This window comes from Pantherophis guttatus, chromosome 6, assembly GCF_059756535.1.
Source record: "Pantherophis guttatus breed Tessera chromosome 6, ASM5975653v1, whole genome shotgun sequence".
Classification (NCBI taxonomy): domain Eukaryota; kingdom Metazoa; phylum Chordata; class Lepidosauria; order Squamata; family Colubridae; genus Pantherophis; species Pantherophis guttatus.
This window is the reverse complement of record NC_142068.1, coordinates 31,394,122-31,417,832: the sequence shown is the minus strand read 5'-3', so window position 1 is coordinate 31,417,832 and position 23,711 is coordinate 31,394,122. Positions and strand designations below refer to the sequence as shown.

The window sequence follows — 23,711 nt, the reverse complement described above, 5'->3', positions numbered from 1 at the left end:
TATTTCTTACTTTAGGTTCTAATATCCCGAGTTTAGACATAGAAGAGAGGGTGTGCTTAACTATAATCTTTTCGGGGTAAGTCCTGCAACATTTCATGCCATATATGGCTTACAAGTGTGATAAAGGGCAGAGCGATGCCTTCTTCTTCTTCCAGCCTTCAGTTTTGTCCCCTGGAACTTATAACCTCGGCTGCACTGCGACCCACCACATGCAGAGAGCCCACCTCTTCTCCGCCCCCCCCCCCTCCAATACAGGGTGGGAAGAAAAAACGATGAGGCAACTCCTCATCTCTCCTCCCCTTCCTCGCTTCTTCTTTCAAGATTCGCTCTGGAGCAGAATAACTCTCGCCTTCCGTTTTTCCAGTAGATGGCGCTCTGGCTGATCAGAACTACCAGACGACGCGGGCAGCGATTGGCTCGTCCAAGAATTGACGTCTCTGTCGGGGTGGGGAGAGGCGGCCCGAGGAGAGCAGTTCAGTGCGTGACTGGCCCAGCCCCTCTTTCCTTTCCTCTCTTCTGCTCTCCCGCCGGGCGCCTGAGGGGTAGTTTCTTAGCGGTTCGGAAGATCCGCTCTCGTTTGGCAACGGATCTCCGCCGTCGCCGCTCGGGTGCCCGGGAAACAGCCGCTCCATCCTGCCTATCTCTCGCTCGCATTTTGGGCTCTGCCAGCTATGGCCAAGGAGGAGAAGAAACCGTTCCGCCAGTCTATGGCCGAGTGGCGGCAATTCATCTACAACCGAAACAGCGGAGAGTTTCTGGGGCGCACGGCCAAGAGCTGGGGTAAGGGCGAGTGGCGGGAGCGGGCAGCCGGAGCCCAGAGGACGGGGCGGCGGGACCGGCTTGGTCGACCTGGAACCCCAGCCGCTTTGGGTAGCCCAGCACTGACGGGGGACCACGAGGCGAGCGCCGAGCTAAAAATAGCCCAAGCGTGACAGCTCGAAGCTGAGGGAGGCGGGAGGGGGCGGCTGGAAAACAATCCCCCCCCCCCGGAGAGATGGCTTGGCCCTTCCCTCCCGGTTCTGCAGGGAGGGGAAGGGAAAACTGCCTGGGCAGCGCCTCAGCAGATGCAGGTTCCTCGGTTGAAGGAAAGGAGGGTGTTTTCTTAACGCGTGTCCCCATCTGACTGCCCGCCTTCCTCTTCCTGCTGGTCCCACTCCCCTGTCGGGGTTACAAAGGGACCACCCCCTGCCACCCGCAGGCTCCTCCCTTTTGGCAGCTGCGTCAGTGCGCGGGTGTGGGGGGGGCAGTGTCTCCTTCCCCCTCCCCGTCCCCATACGTCTCTCCCCCCCCCCCCAATTGCTAGGCAGGGAGAAGATTTCTCCCCTCGCCTGCTTTGCCTTTGGGGAGCTGTTGCTTGCCACGTGCTACACAGTTCGAAGATGCCTCGGCCGCTCTTGGCTATTGGAAGCTGCAGGGATGGAGGGGAAACCCTCAAAGCTCAACGGGGCGTGCGTTGTTTTTTCCACAGCCCGTTTTTCTTTTCATCCCGATCGTTCGTTTTTCAAGCCTTTTCTTTTCTTTTTCTTTCTTTCTTTCTTTCTTTCTTTCTTTCTTTCTTTCTTTCTTTCTTTCTTTCTTTCTTTCTTTCTTTCTTTCTTTCTTTCTTTCTTTCTTTTTCCCCTCCCCTCCCCTCCCCTCGTGTATGTTTTGGACACGATGCTTTGAATTTACCAGCCATGAACAGAAGTGTTTAATGTTACAAGTTCTGAATCGCGGTTTGCCGTGGAAACTTTAAATTGGTGCGTGGGTGTTGCTTTTAATTGCATTAATTCATCGAGGGGAAGGGTGACATGGGGAAGTTACAGAAATATGTCGGTACAGTAGAAGCCTGGAATTGAAAGACGCGCTTGCCTGAAGAATAATTTGAAGCTTCAGTGCAGTGAGATTTTTTTAAAAAAAATTTTTTTGCTCTTTTTGTGCTTTAGGCACATGGTCAAAATGATGTGGAATAATTGAAAACAGAACACACATGTGTATTCTATTGCCAAGACCATCTGTCACAGTGTTTAATGTGCTGTAAATTTTTCTTCATTCATACAAAAATGGGATTCTTTTCTCTCTTTTTTTTAAAAATTGATGACAAGAAAGGAAATTTCCATTCTGCCCCAATGATTTCCTTTCCCTGGTTTACTTTAAAAGTGTATGTGCTCACAAGTGAATGTTAATAAGGAACATAGAGGAATATATGTATGTTGATAAATGGTGCAATGTTCTTTACCATTTAAATTATTTGTTATGTATGTATATCAAAGTAATATAAAAGGAATTTCTTTTGATTATTCCCAATGGAATGGATATCTTTTTCAAGAAAAAATAAGTCTTGTACAAATAAATATTTTAAAACTGTAATGAATTAAATCTTTGAATATTTTTTTTTTAATAAAAATAATGTTGAGAATGGAATTTCTAAAGGGTATTAAAGTGCAGTAAACTTTTTAATGCATATCCTTATGGTAATATGGTATGATTTGCTAATTGACATGTCACCTTATTTTGGGTGTGATATTGTTCTTCATGCTTAATGTACTTTCTATGAACAAATAAACCATTTGAATTTAGTCTGTTTTAAAAGCTTGGCATGCTAAATTGTAAGCAATTATTTTTTAAATGGAGCCACTATATTTTTCATGTATAAATTATTTTATACATGAAGTGAATAAAATTTAGTTGTAGAGAGATATTTACTGCTTTGGCTATGAAATGAGATTTCAAAGGAATGTTTTTTTATAGAAGCTAAAGAAAAAGAATTGAGAACAAAGCAGATACACATATTCCGAAATCTGTTTTGCCTGTAGGACCTATGATAGTTCTTACTTCTCTGTGTTATTTGTAGCTTCAATACTTTTAGATATTCTCAACTTAATTATATGATTATTTGAAAGCCTTTTATTCTCAATATGAAAAAAACAACAACTTGTACCATCTTGTACCGGTATATGTCTATTTAAAAGTAAATCCCAATGTAATAGTCTTACTTGGAAGCAAGTGTATGAATCCATAATCATGTGAAAGTAGGTCTACCATGTTTAATCATGGTTTTTCTGTTCTCTTTACCTGTTTCTAAATGTTATTCAGCTCTTATTTTCCACAGAGTTATCAACTTCATGGAAAGCAGGTAGTTAGGGCAAATTGATTATATAGTTCCCTATGAAGCTTGTATCTAGGAGAGAATATCCTAAATAATCAGCTCCATCAATTTATTGCTAGGACGATTGAGAAGTCAATCATTTTGATTTTAGCTCTGGATCTTAAGCTTTAGAAATAACCTGATTTACTCTGATTAGTAGGGCTGCCCAATCTGATATGATTCCTGAATCAAGAGAGGGACCTTCCCTCCTGTAATCTGTTATACAGAAAATTCATCTGTTTTTCCCCACACTAGAATAATATGAATGTTTTTGGAAAACCAAACCATTAAGTATAGATCAGTTTACCAAGCATCATAGAATTATATGATGATTTCAGATTCTACACCAGCCTAAATAAATGAAAAATAATAAGTTAAAATTTGGATCATAAGGAAGCTTAAAATGCATTGAATGTTTAGTAGCTGCCTTCTACAGAAAGTGCAGTACAGGTAGTCCTCAACTTACAATAGTTCATTTAGTGATTGTTCGAAGTTACAACAGCACTGAAAAAAGTTACTTATGACCATTTTTCACACTTACGATCATTGCAGCATCCCCATGGTTATGTGATTTACATTCAGATGCTTGACAGCTGGTTCATATTTATGATTGTTGCAATGTCCCTGGGCACATGTGATCATCTTTTGTGACTTGACAAACAAAGTCAGTGGGGAAGGCAAATCCACTGAACAAACCATGTTACTAACTTAACAACTGCAGTGATTCACTTAACAAATATAGCAAGAAAAGTTGTAAAATTGGACAAAACTCAACAAATTTCTCACTTAGCAACATAAATTCTGGGCTCAATTGTTGTCATAAATTGAGGACTACCTGTATATGTCATCTATTTCATGCTAGAGTGTGTAATCTGTTTCATATGCCTGCCTTTGCTTATATGTTCATATCAGCCTGAGACAATGTGAGTTGTAATGAATATAAGAATTATAGTCCAAAATATATGAAGGACACTATTTTGTCATTGAGCCTTGGATTTTTATACTTCTATTCTGCTTTTAGTATTGCCATGAGGAGGGTTTGTATTATTATATCAATAAGCTAATTCATTTAAATTGTGGTTAATGGTATAAACTGATTTATAAAACTTTGTTTTCTTTACTGATAGTCAAGATTACCCACAAACAATATTTTAATATCCTTGATAAAGGTTCTTATAACTGTGTTGTAATAAAAATATATGATTTTATTATTACATCATTCCAATTCTTACTGGAATTCAGTCTCTATAAAAATGTGGATCTAGAGCGGGCACAGTGATTTGGCAGAATGTACTACTTAACCTGTTAAAGCTTGCTGAAATACAGACAGTCCTCAAGTTATAACCATTCGTTTAGAGTTCAAAATTACAAAATTTGGATGCCTGGCAACTGGCATGTATTTAGGACAGTTCCAGTGTCCCAGGTTATGTGATCACCTTTTGCTACCTGTGACAAGCATAGTCAGTGAGGAAGCCAGATTCATTTAACAATGTCACTAATTTAACTGCAATGATTCAAGCAAGAAAGGGCAAAACTCATTTAATAACTGTCTTGCATAGCAATAGAAATTTTGGGCTCAATTGTTGTAAGTCGAGGTCTGTATGTATTATCGAAATCATATTCAAGATAGTACTCCCAAAAAAAGAATTAATAAACTCTTAACAGTGATAGTTAGAATTCCAAGGCTAGAAATGTTTCAAACTAATGGAGAAAACTGGCTCAAGATGAGTTGAAATTCCTAAAAAAAAGAGAGACTAAAAGCATACCTGCAAACAATTCTAATATGAAAAAAAAATAACAGTAGAACAAACTAAAACAAGTGTGACTGTAATATAGTGGATATCTGAAACAAAAAAGAATATAAGATGCAAAATAGAAAAAGAAAGAGGACATACATGTAGCCCCACAATCTTAGATATGTTAGGAGAGCAAAAGTTCAGAAGAAGCTGAGGTTGGAAGAATTACTGAGAATAATGTATCTAGAGATTTCTTTATATACATTCAAAAGCAATTGGAAAGAAAGAGCAAGATGGAGTGGGTTGAAACTTGACGTTGATAAACAAAAACATGGTCAACTGAATGGCATCTTATGATACTGAAGGAAATAACCTGACTATTGCTAATTATTTTTGAGAAATTTTAAGGAATGGTGAAATGCCAGATTTCATTTAATACATACAAAATTCTTTGAGATCTGAGTGTTACATTTTCTCTAGGCTTTGCTATAACTCCTTCTGGACCATGCCATTCAATGGCTTTTGCAAATAAATCTTTTGAACCAGAAATTGCTCGTGGTGTTCCAAGGATAGAATGTCCTGCAGGCCTGTTTTGACCAAAATGCCTCAAACCTTTTCTGGTTTGAAAGATATATTTGTAGAAACTACTGAACTGTCCCTAGAACAGAATGTTCTAGGGGGAAATAGTCTGTTTTTGAATTGACAAATTTTGCACATCCATAATAAGTTACTATTCATGAAACCAGGGTCCTGATTTTCTAAGATATGTTTCAATAGTTGTCTAAGATCCTACCTAGTGGTGATTTCTGTACTTAAACTTTATGCCTGCTAATTACATAACCTTTTAACATGCTCAATTTGAAATAATATATAATTTTTTAACCCAACAACCTCCAATCTTTTGGCTCAGCAGACTGGTGGAGGCAGAGGCAGCGACAGCAATGGTGGGTAGAGGAAATGATTTCATGCACGCAAGTGAGCCATTTTCATAAATGCAGCTTTATGCATGCTTGCCCACCATTTCCGCTGCCTGGTTCCAAATGGGCTGCAGCCCAGCAGTGGGCTGCAGATCACAGCTGCAGATCAGGGCCTGTTCTAACCAACTGCCTATATACTTAAACTGTGATTCCTGGAGATTTTAGGAGACTTATATAGGAAAAGATACTTACTGATAATGCAGACATCTTATTGCTCTCAGGCTGGAAGCCAGAAAATAAGTGTTAGAAAGCATATAAATTATAGATAATGCAAAAATGAATACTACATTTTATTGTACATTCTTGACTTATTATCGGTCACTTAATGATAGTTCAAAGTTACAACAACCACACACATACACATCTGCAGTCATGTGATTACATTCTGGGACTTAGCAACCAACTCAATTTTATATATTTTTGCAGCATCCTGAGGTCATGTGACCATGATTTGTAGTGTTTTGTGCCTGTTTCTGGCATTTACTTCTGGTTTCTGAAAAAAAAATAGTCTCTTAAACACTGGAAAAAATAGTCTCTTAAACACTATCATAAAAAAGAGTCATAACTTAAAATCCAGTCACTTGAAGCCTTCACTTACTACTGCAATGGCTTACAATTGTAATTACAGATTCAATTTCAATTGTAAGTTAAGGAAACTTGTATAAAACCAGTGAGCTATGGCTTCTCTCACATATGAGCTAAGCAATTGCTTTCAGCTGTTCCTGTTTAATGCCTTTTTCTCATTATTTTTTACCCATTTGTTACATGCTATGTCATATGTGTTGAGATAGCTCAAAACACTGTAAAACATTAGCTCCCAATCTTTTGGGCATTAGGGACCGGTTCCGTGGAGAGAGGTTTTTCTGCAGATCGGAGTGGGCATGGCTTCGCATGCTGCCTTCCTCCCATGAATGGGGCTTCACTTGCTTGCATGGCCTGATTTCTGACATGCCACGGCCAAGTGCCAGTCCACAGACCTGCTGTAAAACAATAAAAACAACAAAACATTAACAACAAAGAAACACAAAAGTAATTTAAACATTACATTCTGAAATTTCAGAATAAATAATGTCTTCACCATTGACCAACATTAAATCAATCTTGAATCATAAACCTCTGGAGAGTTCCCCTAGGAACTGAACATCGTTAAGCCCCAAAGGGTAATCTCCAAGCAAATAAAATATTGCTTGGGAAAAAACATGCTAGCGCTATTTTCAGATTACCTCCTATTATCAATCCTGCATATGCCTATTTAGAGATAAAAGTACATTTTAGTATAGGTAGACTTATCTCCAGTGATGTAGAATTGTGACTTTGAAACTTAATAAGATTTCATCAATTGAAGGGAATTTTCTGTCATTTTGGCAGTGAGGTAGCTTGATATCCTGCTTCTTTCTGTGTGGTCTGAGATGGGTGAAGAAAGTTGAAAGTCTTGCTAATTCAGAAAAACTAAGATAATTTTCATGCTACTTTGAAAGAATGTGACAAACGAATTAACATTCACCTCACAACAATATTATGTATGCAGTCAGAATTCTTGTGCAGAAGCTAGAATTTTGAATTACTAACTTTGAATGAAACAGATGATAACTATTCATAAAATAAAAGTACCACTTATGTTTCAGTCAACTTTTGGTGATTGCATCCATGCAGTTTTCTTGGCGGTATTATGGACATTGTGTGCACTGCTTTCCTCTGAGATATTTTCAACTATCCAGCCTACCTAGTGGTCTGGAGTTCCAAAATGGTTTTCCAACCAAATACTAATCACCTCACTTACTTTCAGAGCCCAACTATGATTGGCTAAATACTTCTATTCTTGTCCTTGAGACTATATTAATGTCATCATATGTAAGAAATAAAGATACTTTATTTACTTTATCGATAAGCAATTCTTATGCAGCATTTAAATATCCGAAACAAGTTCTCACACTGCTTAGAATCAGAGAAGCTACATGTAATGGTGAATACAATACAGATTAGGAACAATTTGTGGAGTATAGGAGTAGATGGCAAAAGTCTTGAACAACTACCAGAAAAATTGCCTTCTCCGCTTGACTTGTATTAAGAGCTTTCGCAGAAGCCTTTCGTTCAGTTTCTACCACCATGGGAAAAACAGATGGTTTGACAGGAGTTTTCTTTTGCTTTTTAGTGTCCTTTAGGTTTAAGAAAATCTAATATACACTTTTAAATATTTTGTCTGATGATACCATTATAATGTATTTACATTATTTTACTTAGTTAACATATTGTTAGTATTTTGTGATGCTTTATTTATTAATATTTATTAATTTGTTTGCAATGCCATCTTTTCTCCAGGAGCCAAAGGGTACACATGTACTTTCTCCTGAAATAACGTTGACCAGAGAAATAATGATCAAATAAACAACTTTATATTTCTCCCTTTAACCTCTAACAGTCCTAATCTTTAATCCAATCAAATATTTTTGTAGGTTTAATTTCACTTCAATTTTTTTATCCCATCACAAATTTCTTCAAGGCTTTAACAAACCTCTTTTGTAGATCTAATAAAAACATTTTCAAGGTCATTCTCTTGGTTTATCATTTGTATTTTCCTTTTAATTTTAAATCTTTGGCCAATTTCTTTTGTATAACCAGTACGGCATCCTTTTGCAAATCATTCTGTTGGTCTGTCATTTGTAGTTCCTTTTTGAGTACTTCTCCGTTTTACCAGATAAAATTTGTTCCACATCTGTCATTCCTTTATTGACATTTTTTGGAGATAGTCTACCCATATAAAGATCATTACTGACATATCTCTGGCTCCGTTCTTCAAAGAGCCTCTTTAATAGTTCTGATATTATGACATTTTGAAAATCCCAGCAATTACTGATACCAGGAACTGTCAAGGAATGTGTGGATGACCTTGGGAAATGAGGAAAAGAGATGCTGTTAGGAGACAATCAGGCAAGAGAAGCAGGAGCCCCAGTGGCTTTAACAGTTAGAGGAAGAAACTTAGGAAAGACCTGCCCTAATAGATCACGCAGTTAGCAGCAGTGGGACTTTCAGATTTGCAAGATTCTGCTAATGTAGCCTCACAATAAAGTAGAATTAGTACATTTAATTGGGTTTTCCTGTCTGATTTATCTGGGAAGGCTCTTGCAAGTCTTTACTGACCAGTTCTTTGCTCTTGTCAACTCTGCAGTTGTCAGCTCCATTTTTGTAGAGTTCACCATACTTCTCCCAGGAGCCCCCCATTTGCCCACATAGGAATATTGTTAGAATATGCATATTCGATTTTCAGCAGCAAATTAGACAAGAAGCTCAATATTTTCTAGGTTTAAAAACAGCTATGATGATATTTTAGGGCTGCAGCTCTTTGATGTGCGTATTGTTTCCTTCTTACCTCTTTATTGAAACTGATATACAACCTTAACATAGATACTAATCACATAATATTAATTATTTTGATACAGGCAGTGGGAACAACTGTTGTGAAAGCCATAAGATGCAAATTAGCTCTACGTTCCTTTTTTATGCCTTTGATATAACAGTCATAAACAATACAATTGTTTTGCTGTGCCAGGTTAGTTGTGTTCTGCTGGCACAAGCAGATTTAATTATAATTTGTCTTCCAAAATTCATACCTTGGAAATAGGATCACTTAATCAACAGGGTTTGTGTAATATTTATTTTGTACCTGTGAGGGGAAAATATCTGGACTTTTGTCTTTAAAACAAAACCATTTAGAGCAACCTCAATAATAATCAGTTTTATTATTATATCAGATTTCGCAGTGTGTAATAATCAAATATGTTGAATTTTGAAAGTATGACAAAATTCTCTCTCTTGTACAGAAGGTTACCACGACTATCCTTTTAGAAGCTAGTATTATTTAGAAGATAAATCAACTGAAATATTTGGCTAAATAGTATTAATGTTATTTAAAATAATATTGAGTCTCATATTATGTCAGATTTCAGTTGAATGTCAGTCTTTGCAATGTAAGTGACTAAATTATTCAATGCATGTTTTGTTCACATTTTTTTCATTTTTTATTTTTTTAGGCTTAATTTTGCTATTTTATCTCGTCTTCTATGGCTTCTTAGCTGCACTTTTCACATTCACAATGTGGGTTATGCTCCAGACATTAAGAAGTGATATACCCAAGTATCGTGACCGGATTTCTAGTCCAGGTAAATATGTCCAAATGAAATTATCAATATAAATTAATACAAAGGTGTTTTACTTACGTTAATTTTCTTAACATTTACCATGTAATCATAATAATGAATTTCTAATTCTTTCTGAAATATAACTCTGCATGTCTTGCAAAAATATAGAAACTAGTATAATTGTTCTGCCCCAGCTCCGGATTTCCGAGGATATTGACACACACCAATGGTCCTTATCAAATTTATTAAGTAGCAAGAATAAACAAGACCGGCAAAGGTTGACAACCAGCCCAGAAAACAAGATATGATAAACCAAAATACTCTGATAATAAGTCCGAGTTGTTTCTAGCAAGAAACCTACTAACGGCATGTGACTTAAATAGGCTAAGGGAGTGGCCAATGATCCTCAAGCCTTACTCTCGAGGAGACCTCCTCCTCCTGAGTAGCCACTCCTGCCTTTTGGCAGCCCTGCGTGCTCAAGCATTAAGGAGAGGCTCCTCCACTTTGCTCTCTCCACTTGAAGGAGCCTCTGGAGGTTCTGAAGGCTGAGTCTCTGCCTCTGGCACCACATCCTCTTCAGCCTCCTCTTCGTCGGGATCAGCCATGATCCGTGCAGGCCACTGGCGGGCCACAACAATAACCAAACAGGGCACTTCAGGTAGCATTCTCCAATAAAATTCAAAGATACAATCTCCAGCTCCAATCTCACCCTATTCCAACGGTTGGTGGAAGAGCCAGCTGTTATAGTGTTCCAGAGAGTCAAAGGATAGGACGTGTGGAATCCCTGGGGAAGGATGTTGCACAAAGCAGGGGGCTGTTGCAGAAAATACATGTTTTGTAGATATGGTGGTATGTAAGGGAAGGAAACTGGAGTGTCATTCTAGTCATTCTGTACTACCCATTGTTGTAGTAAATTAATTGTTTGAGTGTATTTCTGATTAATGTAGGTCTTCAGTGCATATTCTACATTTAAAAACATTTTCTGAATGGATCATTAGGATTTGATTTCTTAATATATGTTTATAATGGAATTAATACAAAACCCTTTCAGCTTTCTCTTCTTTGAGGTGGCTAGTGCAAATTAATGACATAGTTCAAATGAACTTTGTTTAATTGACAGTCTCCACAGAATATAACGTGTTACAGACATTTACAGTTTGCATGCGCCGATAGGCAAAGTTTTTAAAAAAACTAATAAACCCTTAACTGAAATTATAAACCAGAGCTAAAGATGAATATATTATTAATGGACTGAGTTAAAATAAAATCTGGATTATGGAAATATAAATCACACATGCAACTTTCTTCATGCTGACAGTCATGTTGGGCTTTGAGCTACCTCCTGAAAACTGTATTCTCAAAAATAACGGATAGAATCATGACAAAAGCCAAAGTTTATTTCATTTAAATAATATTAATATTATTCACACAATTGATTTAATGATTCCCTTATTTCAGATTAAAATTTATAATTTAGTAACTAAGCATCCTTCTCTCTGTCTTCAATTGTCAACTTCTTCATATAGGTAATGTCAACAAAAGATTGATGTCTATTGTAAATATAATTCTATGTATGACATAGTCATGTGCTATTACAGATATCAGACTGTCTCTAAAATAGCCATGCCCTGCAACTTGAGCCATAAGGTACAATTTATCTAGTAAAATGTCCTACTTGTTATTAATGGATTGAAAATGTTCTTGGGTAATTTTGCTATATTTCATGCAAAAATATAGAACAATATACACTGAAATGTTAGAAAGTGGACTCCATTGCACTTCTGGACACAATTCAAGATACTAGCCATCTTCTAAAGCCCTTAAAGGTTATTTGTGGGATTTCCGATCTCCAATTATGGCTGTATAATTGGCATAGTGGATACCTTTTGGGTTCTTTTTATTAAACACTGCTAGATCCAAGAAATACACTTTCTTTGTCATGACACTTGCTCTATGGATGATTCTGACCTTGCTGGCCTTCCATAAGACAATAAAACCTCCAATTTCACTTTGAGGTTTGAGCCTAAGTATTGAATAAGCCTGGTTTTTAATTGTGAGGGTAGTTATTTTATAAGTAATAAGATAAGTAAAAGTAAATTGTGCTTTGTTAGGGTAAGTGTTAAATAATTTTAGTATTGCTGATTCAGAGATACAGTGATATAACTGGATAATTTAATGTAAAATCATGACAAGATTCAGCTATTTAATCTTATGTAATAATGTAAAACCCAGCTCTTAAACTGTTTCTTCAAACTATTTTTATACATTTAGAAATTATCATTTTTGAGGGATACTATGGATAAACAATTTATTTTTTTTATTTTTGTAGGACTAATGATTTCACCAAAACCAGAAACTGCACTGGAATTTTCAATAAGCAAAAATAACTCAGGAAACTATAATTATAATCATTATGTAGAAGCCCTTCATAAATTTCTAGGAGGTATGTATACTTTCTCTTTTTTCCAAGAAATTTATATAAAGCACTAAGGGTCCTTGTAATGTTTTTCTAGACTAACAATAATTGTTGGTAAAAGCAGCTATTTTTGTGATGATTAGGAAATTTTTAAAGGTGGTCAGACTTACTGACACCTGAAAAACATTTTTTTTTTTTTTTTTTTTTTTTTTTTGTGAACAAGTAAAGATCCTGAATTTAAAATGTGGCCACATTTCTTTATATTCTGCTAAAAAAATAATTCTTTTGGGAGTTTTTGGAAGATTAGTTAGATTGACTATTAGTATTATTAAATTTGCTGAGATGAATATTTATTAACTTATGGCTTTATGTGTAAATGTGATATTGTTTGTTGCTCTACTTATGAATATTTTTGATGTATATATTCAGTTTTTTAAACAAACATTTAAAGAGAGGGAAGAAGGAAAAAAGGGCGGTTAAGATAATAAAATCACATTCATCCCTTCTGTATTATAGGCCTTTGTAAGCTGTACAAGGGCTTTATTATGCAGCAGGCATTTGATCAGTTTAACCAAAAGCATAGATGAGATAGTAAGCTTTTCTGTAGAATTCTTTCTCAGGTAATACTGTCACTGTTTCCTATGCATATTTATGGAAAAGTTAATCACACACTGTTCAGAGGAGCCTACTTTAAATAAATGTGCAGAGAGCTGAAACTAACTGTAGCATTTAGGTGAAAAGGGAACATAGGAAAATGTTGAAAGATCAAGGAAGGCATGTGTGAGAATCAGCATCAAAAATCTGGTTCAGAACGTCATTGAAAGCAGATAATTTGGCTGCAATCAACTTAATTTGTTTGAGCGCCCTCATATTTTGTATTTTACACGTTGCAGGCATGAGAAAGTAAGAGGGTAGAGGAAAGTCAGAGGGCAAGGAAAGGTGACAGAAAGTGGAAAAAAAGAGAAATTGTCAGAGGATAAAATACAGAAAAATGAACGAAAGTGGCAAAGGCGGTAGCAGGATGAAGGTGAAAGAAGAGATCAATAGAAGGTAAACGAGAGAAAAAAGTGAAAGAAAAAGAAGATAGAGGAGAGAAAGCAAACTAAAAAGAAGTGAACTGAAATAGATTTCAGTGGTTACAGGTGCCTTTTTGGTAAGAAAGTGCAAATGTGAAAATACTTCTTTAATTGACATTTAAGTACAGGATTACTTGTGCTGGAAGAAGTAGATTGCCAAGGCCACAGTGTGAGTTCTACATTAGACATTGGCAAATATGACATTTCAAATATTGAAACCACAAAAGCTGGTAAGGTAGCACTGTAGCTATAAAAAGCTTTTAAAGAAAAAATATAGATGGAACCTTGAGATTTGCATGAAAATTGCTATATTTTACAACTTCATAAATCCACTAGGATCCACAGTTTAAATGTGGCAGAACTCTACATTCTCATGTGGAAAAAAAATAAACAATATAAACTCAAGAGGTTTATATTGCAAACTGCAATTAATATGGATACGAAATATATAGTAGTGGTTTCAAAATTGAAATCTAAATTTTTGTTGAATACCACAGTCAAATATCTGAGAACACTTTCAATGATTTAAGGCCGTAGATCATGGGTGGCAACATTTTGGCTTCCTAAACTGCATTGAGTGAAGAGGAATTGTCTTGGGCCACATATAAAACATACAATATAGTTAATGTATATAAAGACAAACTTCCTTTATTTTTAAATATTTTTTATTGTCTTGTGGGGCCACAACTGGCTAACCACAGTTGCAGGTTGAATACGCCTGCTGTAGATAGTCAGCATATAAAAACTAAAGCATTTGTAATGCATTAAAAAGAATCAATAAATATTGTGTCCAGATAGCCTTACTTAATGACCCAATTGACCGACAACTCCATTGCTATGCAATACAGCCATTAAGCAGAACATAATATCTGCTTAGGGATGGCAGTTCTAGCAATCATAGTTGCTGTCGCTATGTGAATCCTACACAGTTGTTAAGTAAAGACCTATCTGTATCCAAACCATTTTTGGAAAAATATAAGGGTTGCTTTCACCTCAGCTTACCCCATTCACCTATCTCCTCCCCAGTCTTTGTATTTTGGTCACCTCCTACCAGCTCCCTTTGCCACCATGATGCCCATCACATCACACCACACACAAGCATTCTTTCATGTTGCCTTCTTCCCACCAATGCAGCCAGGGCTTTTCTTGCCTGCTGGCGAGGGCCTCCTTTAGCATCCTGAACAGGGCCTCCCATTTCTGCCCTTCTTTCGTGAAAGAAGGAAAGGCAGAAGGGGGGGGCTAAAGGAGAGCCTGAGCAGGATGCAAACGGAGATCCTGGCTGATGCATAAGGGAAACCCACTATACCATTGGGAAAGAAGACTCCAGCTGGTACAGTAGTGCAGTGCAGCAAGAGGCAGTGGTGGCAGCAGGTAGGTGGATGATCAAAAGATGATCATAAAAGCCCATGGGTCTGAATTTTATTCATATGACCAGAAGGACGCAGCAACAGATGGAACTTCAAGGACAGGTAATAAGTCCCATTGTTCAGTGTTATCATAACTTCAAATGGCCACTGAACAAATGTATATTAAAGGAGGATTACTTGTATTATTCTTGCATAGTTGAGATATATTTCAGAAAAAGAAAGATTGGTTGCCAAAATTATGTCAGCCAATAATTTTGGGGAAATTTCATTCTAAAAAATTTATTGATTTACTTTGCTCAGTATTATTAAATTTAAAATAGATTTATTAGCTTCATATACTGATACATATAATCACAATCAAATATAGAAACAAATGGATTTTTAATGTTTATCATTTTGAGATTTCTTGTACAAAATATTGTTCTCTTGAGTGAAACAAACCATTGTCTATTTTTTTTTATTTGACAAGCTTTGGTTTTGAAACCAGCATACCTTGCAAACAGGTTTTGTTGTTAATGTATCAATATACAGAGAAATGTCATGCTTCTTGGCTGTATAATAATTTTTCTGTTCAAGAAATATGCTAGAACAATTTCACAAAGGAGAAGTAATGCAACATATGGACCAGTTTGATACGTTTATACCAAAGTTTGTGTGAAGATATGAAATGGAGTAAAATTGCCTACAGGGTGGATTTAGACATACTGAAGTCTGAGATTAATTGAAGAGAAATGTTCTCAACTCTTAACCTCTATGAATTTATAGCACAAGATTAAAGTTGTAAATTTAGGAATAAAATTTACTGATTTGGATTTCTGTTAATAAAAAGATGGTAAGTGATGCTACGATCACTTCTATTATATTAAATGTAAGTTCAGCTTATCTTAGAGCATGTATTCTATGCCAAATAAAATTAAGGACAGATTTAATAGCATATTTTATTACGAACCAAAAAATAAATAAATCCAGAAAGCATTAACTGTATTCCGGAAAGTACAATGAATCAAACATTGAAAGAAAAAAAATTGAATTCTCAGAAACTTTCAATTAGTGTAGTCATTAAAGCAAATACTGTGCAGTGTTTGGAAGTTAATCTGGTTATAACGGACTATTTTGCAACATTTTGAATTGCTTTTTTCTCATTGGTAATTCCCTTAAATGCATGAATCTTAGAATTGGGTTTGGTTCATGCTTCAAATGGTTCCCAGCTCTTGACAAATTACCTCTGCGCAGTAATGTTTTCTCAAAATTTGGAAATGAATATTCTCCAAAGATTTTCACCTGCTAAATGATTCTTTAGTCTGTATATTTATTAAATAGTTAATGTCATGCACTGAATTGTTTTTTCTAGCATATAATGAATCAAAGCAAACCAGAAACATTCGGTGTTCTCCAGGAAAGCTCTTTGACCAGAACTCTGTAAATAAATCAGCGTGCCAGTTTAATCGTGATAGCCTGGGACCTTGCTCTGGACTACAAGATGAAAATTTTGGTTATGACAAAGGAACACCATGTGTTATTATAAAAATGAATAGAGTAAGTTCAGTTACTCTTTTGGATTTCATAAGGCTTTCAGTTTTTCCTGTGGAAAACTGCTGTTCAAAATTTATAGCTGGATAGTATTTGCTTGAAGGTAAATTTCTGTGTATGTTTCTGGATGCTCTTAGAATTCCTTCTTTTCTGATCTTTACTGATTTTTATGTTGAAGATAGGAGCTCATGGAAAAGATTTTGTCTGCCTGTGTTAGAGTTTCTAATTCAGCCCTTTTATGTTAAAGTTGGATGGCATTTTACCATTCCCAATTGCTTAGAAATTGCTTATAAAAAAAAAAAATCCAATTGTATGTTTTTAGTCTGAACAAATAATATTATAGCCAGTAAAGAACAACTCACATAAGTATATGTCATGCAAGAGTTTATCTAGAAATGAAAATGATGATCAGAAATGTTCATCACAAGGATACACAGTATATATTTCCGGCAAAAAAATAGGGTTTAATTTGATTCCTTAAAAATTTCTGATAGACATTTATAGTTAAGTATTTCTCTTTTTAAGTAATTAATTATGTTTTATGTGACATGTTATTTGTATATGCCTTCTGAATTCAGCCATTAATGTTATGTGCCTAATTTGAAATAATGAATGGCTGTTGTTGGAATCATCACATGGAAGTGAAACATTCTTGAATACTTTTGTGAGTGTATTTTAAAACAGGATTATGTTAAAACACATACATCTGCATTCCGATAATTATTTTCCTTCCTTGCTGAGAACTTTCTACCTACCAACAAATGCAGACATAACATAACTAATGGATAAGGTGTATATTTGTGGTATATCTTACAAAACCGTTCAAACCGAATGGGTATCTCAGTGGAGATTGTGGTAGAATTCAAGTTTTGTATACATTCAGCATATATATTTCTAGTAGCCACAGGACATACATGTATGAATATTATGGATATCCATTTGTGTACTGAAAATAAACAGCTTTTATGTGATTGAAAAAAGTGCTTTTCATTACTATTACCTTCTATTTTGAATATATTGATTTCTAATATGGGACACAGTAATTTCTGGGTAAAGTTAAATCACAGAAATAATTATATAATGAACTATATTTTAATTATATTAAAATTAAAAATTTGGACTATTAAAAAGTGCTACTTTATTTAAATTATTGTTAATATTTATTCCACTCCAAGTTGCATAACATTTTTTCTACATTTCAGGTAATTGGATTAAAGCCTGATGGAAAACCATATATAAAGTGTAATTCTAAGGTAAGCATTTTAAAATAAAAAATTGTCCACTTTTATGTCATTAAAAAAGCAAGTGATTTAATACATATTAGCCTTAATTATGATATTTCCCTGTATTTTAGATTTCCACTTACTAATTTAAAATTTTTATGTTACAGTCTCCATTTAAAAAAGATATGGTTTCTTCATTATTACTTGCTTTTTGTTTTGTTTCATTTCATAACCGGCATTTTGTTTTTCTCTCCATGCTGCAAATGCATCTTACACAATATTTTTATGATGGGTAAGAATATGAGCACTGAAGCAGAATATGAAATCTTAGTGTTTGCACTGTGAAATTGTTCACTTATAAGCATTCCGTTATTTTCAAAACCTATTCATTATAAAAGTTATATGTTTTTAAATGTTTCCCTTTTATATAGATGATTTTACCATATACTTCTATATTTTTAAAGAAAAAATATTTTTATCAAATTTCTACATTGCCTATCACCCTTGCATGTCTCTGGGCAGTTTTCCAATTTATATAATATCTACTGGTTTATATATTTGAATGAATTTGGGTTTAAGATCACACACTGATGCTTTCCACATATGTCCCATTTAGAATTGCTGTAATATTTGCCAAACTGTATTAAGATGAAAATGTTAAATTTAATATCAAGCTAGTTTTAATTTAAACTCTGATGGTCATACCGTACCAAAACTGACAAAAGGCAAGTGAGCATAGGGTGCATGTACAGTAATCATCTGTTGCGATCTAATTATGAAAACTAAAGTGGTTTGAATCATACCTTTTGACTATTACATTTTATTTTTATTAAAATAAGCTGAAAAGATGAATGTATTAAATATTGTCATACATGCATATGATAGCTAAATCAAAATGCATCTTCTACTTATATACTGAAATATTGTTACACTATTTTTAAAATCTTTTCCTCTATACTTACATTTATTAAACAAAAACAAAAATAATGCTATAACCAGCATCTTTTTCCACCCTTCAGAATCCCCGTACATATCATCCTCACTTGGGGGGAGCTCTTCTAAAGAAGGGAAGCCCCACTCCAAAGAACACCTGTCATTGGGCCTATCCCATTGTATCTAACTTCTTCAGCTAAAAGCCAGTATAGATTTTCATTAATACATGCATAATTGCCATAACATTGCTCATAGTTTATGGCGGCAGCTTTTATGAAATTCATATTTTGAATTAAGACATCTACTCCATATGATCTGGCTAGATATAAACTAGATATAAACAGCTTGAGGTTACACTCTTTAAACTTTTATTATATCTAAGGGTATTTCAGTTTGATATTTTTAATATCTACTGTTAAGTTTTATGCATCCTAATTAATTTATTAAAGAGTTTTAAATATTATTATAGAATGTTTATTATTACATCTAAATCTTTCATTTGCTCCTACAATCCAAACTGCTTTGAGCATTGTTTGAGAATATTTTATCAGATTTAGTAGCATGTTATACTTCAATGCAGCTAAGATTCTTTCAAATGTAAGGAATCTCATTTGTTTTCAATGTCAAATTTTGTCAGCCGAATTAACACAAACATAATTTGTGGAGGCATAATTTGCATATGTTCCATTATTCAATATAAAACGACTCATTTATCCAGATATTTAAAATCTATTTGTCTTGAAAAATTCAGGAAAAAATGGTAATTTATTTATGAATAATAGTCATAGAATTACACATCAAAATATACAATTTTATTCTTAATTTAATTTACTATACAGGAAATCCTCAATTTTTGAACACAAGCAAGCCAAAAATTTCTGTTTCTGAGAGAGAGTTGTTAAGAGAGTTTTGCCCCATTTTATGGATTTTTTTGCCACAATTGTTAAATGAATCACTGCAGTTGTTATGTTAGTAACATAGTTGTTAAGTGAATCTGGCTTCCACATTGATTTTGATTGGCAGAAGGTTGTGAAAGGTGTGATCACATGCAACGGTCATAAATATGAACCGTTTGCCAAGCATCTGAATTTTTATCACTTGACCATGCTGCAATGTTCGTAAGTGTGAAAAATGGTCATAAGTCACTTTTTTCATTGCCATTGTAACGTTGAATGATCAATAAATGAATGACTTACAAGGACTACCTGTATCTCCCAAAGTCAAGTTAATGTCTCTTGAACAGAACTTGTACTTGTAAATTGCCCAGAGTCACTTAGTGAGATGGCTGGTAAATAAATTTGCTTAATAAATAAAGGTCAGGCATTTTTATTAAAATAATTAACTATGGTTAATTAAACATTAATGGTTTAATAAAAATTAAACCAATTAATGATTCTGTCAAAATTCTGTCTGAAATTTTAAAATTCATGGTTTTTTTAATTGCAAATTGCCTATTATGGCTACATTAATGCTGTTATATTAATGGTATTTTCTTTTTCATTGATAACTGCTATAAGATTTCATATACAGATGCTCAAAAATGAGGAATCTGGTTGAACAGTTTTATAAGGTGCTGTGTATTCCTATTGGCACATTCAGGTTCATAACTGGAGGTTTCAAATCATCCTATTTGAAGAAGAGAATGGTTTTGTCTTTGGTTTTGATTAAAATTGTATTTCAGGTTTTTAATACCTGGTGTTTTGATTATATGTTCTGTGATATTTGATATTAAAAGTATCACCAAGTTATGAATTGGGCTCTTAAATGACATTTTTCTAATTTTCTAGAAAAGCATTCGGATCCTAATCCATAGATTCTCAAACTTAGCAAGTTAGATGGTAAACATAAAAGTCTCCATTGCCTCCAGTGTAAAACATATCTAGGTTTTCTTATATGTGTGAATTTCCAGTTGTTAGGGGTAGTTTTCCCTTCCCCAGAAGCTGTTCTGAACCTTTGACATATTTGAAGGATAACTTCCACAATATGAAACATATTTTCTCCTAACTGATCTCTTTTAGTCAATTTTGAGTTTAAGATGAGATGTTCATAAGAAATTGGAACAGACTTTAAAAGGTTCCTAGACAATACTTTACAAATCAGTATGGCAAAGTTATATCGTTGTAATAGTAACATATTTCCTATTTATTTTTGTATACAGATTTAAGGTATAAAGGGTTTTTTGCTGATTATTATTTATTTTTATATGACACATACATATCTTTCTCTAGTAATGCTAATTCAGAATTCATTTATTATAGTTTGAATAGGCAATTGAATAAATCTTGGCTCTTAAAATTCTTGTTATACATTTGTCCATGTATTCCACATGAAATTTTTTAAAAATGCTACATTAATCTTTGGCAATTTTTTCCTTTATAGGAAGAAGGCAAGGCTACAATAAGTTATTTTCCTGCTAATGGAACAATTGATTTGATGTATTTCCCATATTTTGGAAAACAGCTACATGTGAGTTTGTCTTAATTCTGCACCTGTGAATTTGCTTTGTTCATGTTCATTGCTAATAGTGTCATTCTACTCAACTGCATTCTTCTAAAAATTAGTATGTGCGGCTGTGGGATGCTCCCTCCTTCTGGAGCAAACAGGCAGGGTTCATTGCCTCTCTATGAAGCTAGGGGGGGGGGGCGTGCTGGCCCAATTCCCAGCTTCTTCTTTGTGGGCAGAGCAATCCAGTTTTGCTGGAGCTCCTAGTCTTTATCCCTATAGAGAAGCCTTAGCTTTTGAAGGATTTCTTTAAAAGAAAAACCACTTTTATGTGGTTGACCTATCTTGCCTTCTCTTCTAACCTATAACACATCAACAGGATTTTCATACGGATACCTTATGCATTGGCTTGTGCGAGTAAGAGGGCATGGAGATTGGGAAGCTTTTGTTGCTGCTGCACTGGTGCAGACACAACTAGGCTCTAGCAAAGAAGCAGCAATAGCTCCCAGTCCTAATGGGGATCTGAGCCTGGCTTGGTGTGCAAAGCTCAGAGAACAGTAATTACAGAGACCCTTTCCAAATCACTCTAGAAGGCATGCAAGCATACATGATTACAAAGATGATCACTGAAGAAACATTTTACAAGTGTTCTTTTTCATGCATACATTTAACCTGCAAAATAATTCCTATGTACCCCCATTAGACTAAATTTTTTTGGAATCAGATACTAAATCTGATGCATCTTTCTAGAAAAGTCTTTTGACAGTCAAAAGTGTAGGAAAGATTTAAATAGTACACACTTGTTTTCATTTTATATTTCTATTTATTTAAAATAGTTATATCCTACGTTTCAGTTGAAAAGTTTTCCAGTACAACTCGCAGAACACCTATTCTTAGGGATGACTTGTGAGCAGTGCACGAAGAAAAAAGGATGGCAAAAAAAGAAAAATGGGAAGTCATATGAGCCAGATTCTTCATATTACAAAGATCCTAGCTTGTTTGACCACAAAAATGGTTAAATGGCTTCTCTGAAGGAGAAACCATTTTCCCTAGGAGGGCTGATGGTTTCCTTTACTTTCTTTCTTGCCTTTTGCCATAGCTTTAATAATTCTTTCAGAGTTAATACTTGAGGAGGGTAGTATTTATACATGTTTACTTGGAAAAATTATACTGAACTAATATGCATTTGGTATAATTAAAACACCTGGTTTTTAACCAAACAATTACAGCTTGTTTCAGTTATATTAAATCTACTTTTGTATTGAAAAAAATCAATTTTTATTTCTGCCTCTTTTGAACCAGCCTGACTACTTACAGCCGCTAGTAGCTATTCAGCTAGCATTTAATACAACCAGTGCCAAAGAAGACGTAACCATTGAATGCAAGATCATGGGAGCAAGGAACTTAAAAAATGACAATGAGCGTGATAAATTTCTGGGACGGGTTTCATTCAAATTTCAGATATCTGAATAAAAGTCACCAATATCGCCAAAAAGTCAACCTTATCAGCAGGACCTGCCATTCTGAAAGATGAGACCACCCATAAGAAACCTAGAGTGGAACAAGGCATTCAGGGTAGCATAATGTGCTTCCAAATCATGATTTCAATTTGTCACAATGTACCTGCCCATCATGTTTTTGCCTATTGGACCACTGTAGAGATATAATCATTTTAGTGACCTGTAAATAGATTCCAGACATGTAATCATGGTGGTCTTTGACCTGTTCAAAATGTGGGCTTTACCCCCAAGTGAGTGTCTGTAATGTATGTGCTGTGCTATGTAAATATTGTATTGGTTTAACACTGGTTAACTATCATATCAATACCAACAGTCTTAGAGTGAGAGGTAAGATATTTCAGACTATTCAATCCAACACCATGAATTAAGTTTGTGCAGAGATGCCTTAAATCCTGTATTGGGTGGGAGGTAGTGGGGAGCTTCATGTGGATTTTAAGTGTTAGCATTGATTTTTGACATTATTTAAATACTGAAGTAGATATTGTGCTTATTGTGCAAGTATTGTGTGTACATGCAATGTTTGGTCTAGATTTGATATTTCAGTTGCAAAATTGTGTTAATTGCTGTTACATGGAGCACAGATAAAACCAATACAATGTCACTTTTTAAAACTTTTTAATTGAGAATTATCAATATGAAACAAGTCCTTTACAATGTGTATGGTTTTGAGATTTGGTAACAGTCATATTACAAAGCTGCTTAAAATAAAAAAAAGACCTCACAAAATGGGACTAGATGTACAATTTCCAATTAAAAAATATTCCAGAATGGAGAAATGTCTGTTTAAACATTTTAAAACACAGTAAGGACTGTCTCGATTAAACATTCCTTTGTTTAATTTATATAGTTTCAGATGAATTTTGTACTCTGTAAGTAGTATTTAAAATTTGGGGTTTTTTTCTATTAAGCATTCTTTCTATTAAAGATTAATATCCTCTGCATTTCAAGATATATTTTTAAAACCTCTCTCTATTCCAGGATATGTTATTGCTGTTTCTTTGTTCTTTTCTCTTCACTCCAGGCAATTTAAGAACCAAAAATAAGTGGTTCAGAATGTGCATTAAAATACACAATTTACTTTTATGCAATTATTTGTTGTTTTAAAAAAGAACAATAACATAACAGTAAGATCAACTCTATTAACAATAGAACAAGTTCTGAGAGGAAAAGTTTTGAGTTGTTTTAAATATTTAAGATCCATATTGAGCATATCCAAGGTAGCTAGAAA

At 34.8% G+C, this 23,711-nt stretch overlaps 1 protein-coding gene across 1 annotated transcript; it reads left to right on the top strand.

Moving 5' to 3' along the window:
- The first annotated feature begins 364 nt into the window (after positions 1–364).
- ATP1B3 (ATPase Na+/K+ transporting subunit beta 3) lies at positions 365–23,424 on the top strand. The gene is made up of 7 exons (XM_034439319.3): positions 365–780; positions 9,869–9,997; positions 12,306–12,419; positions 16,187–16,371; positions 17,568–17,618; positions 20,901–20,987; positions 22,266–23,424. The coding sequence occupies exons 1-7, from the start codon at positions 672–674 to the stop codon at positions 22,434–22,436; spliced, it is 846 nt and encodes a 281-aa protein (XP_034295210.1). The 5' UTR covers positions 365–671; the 3' UTR covers positions 22,437–23,424.
- The last annotated feature ends 287 nt before the right edge of the window (positions 23,425–23,711 follow it).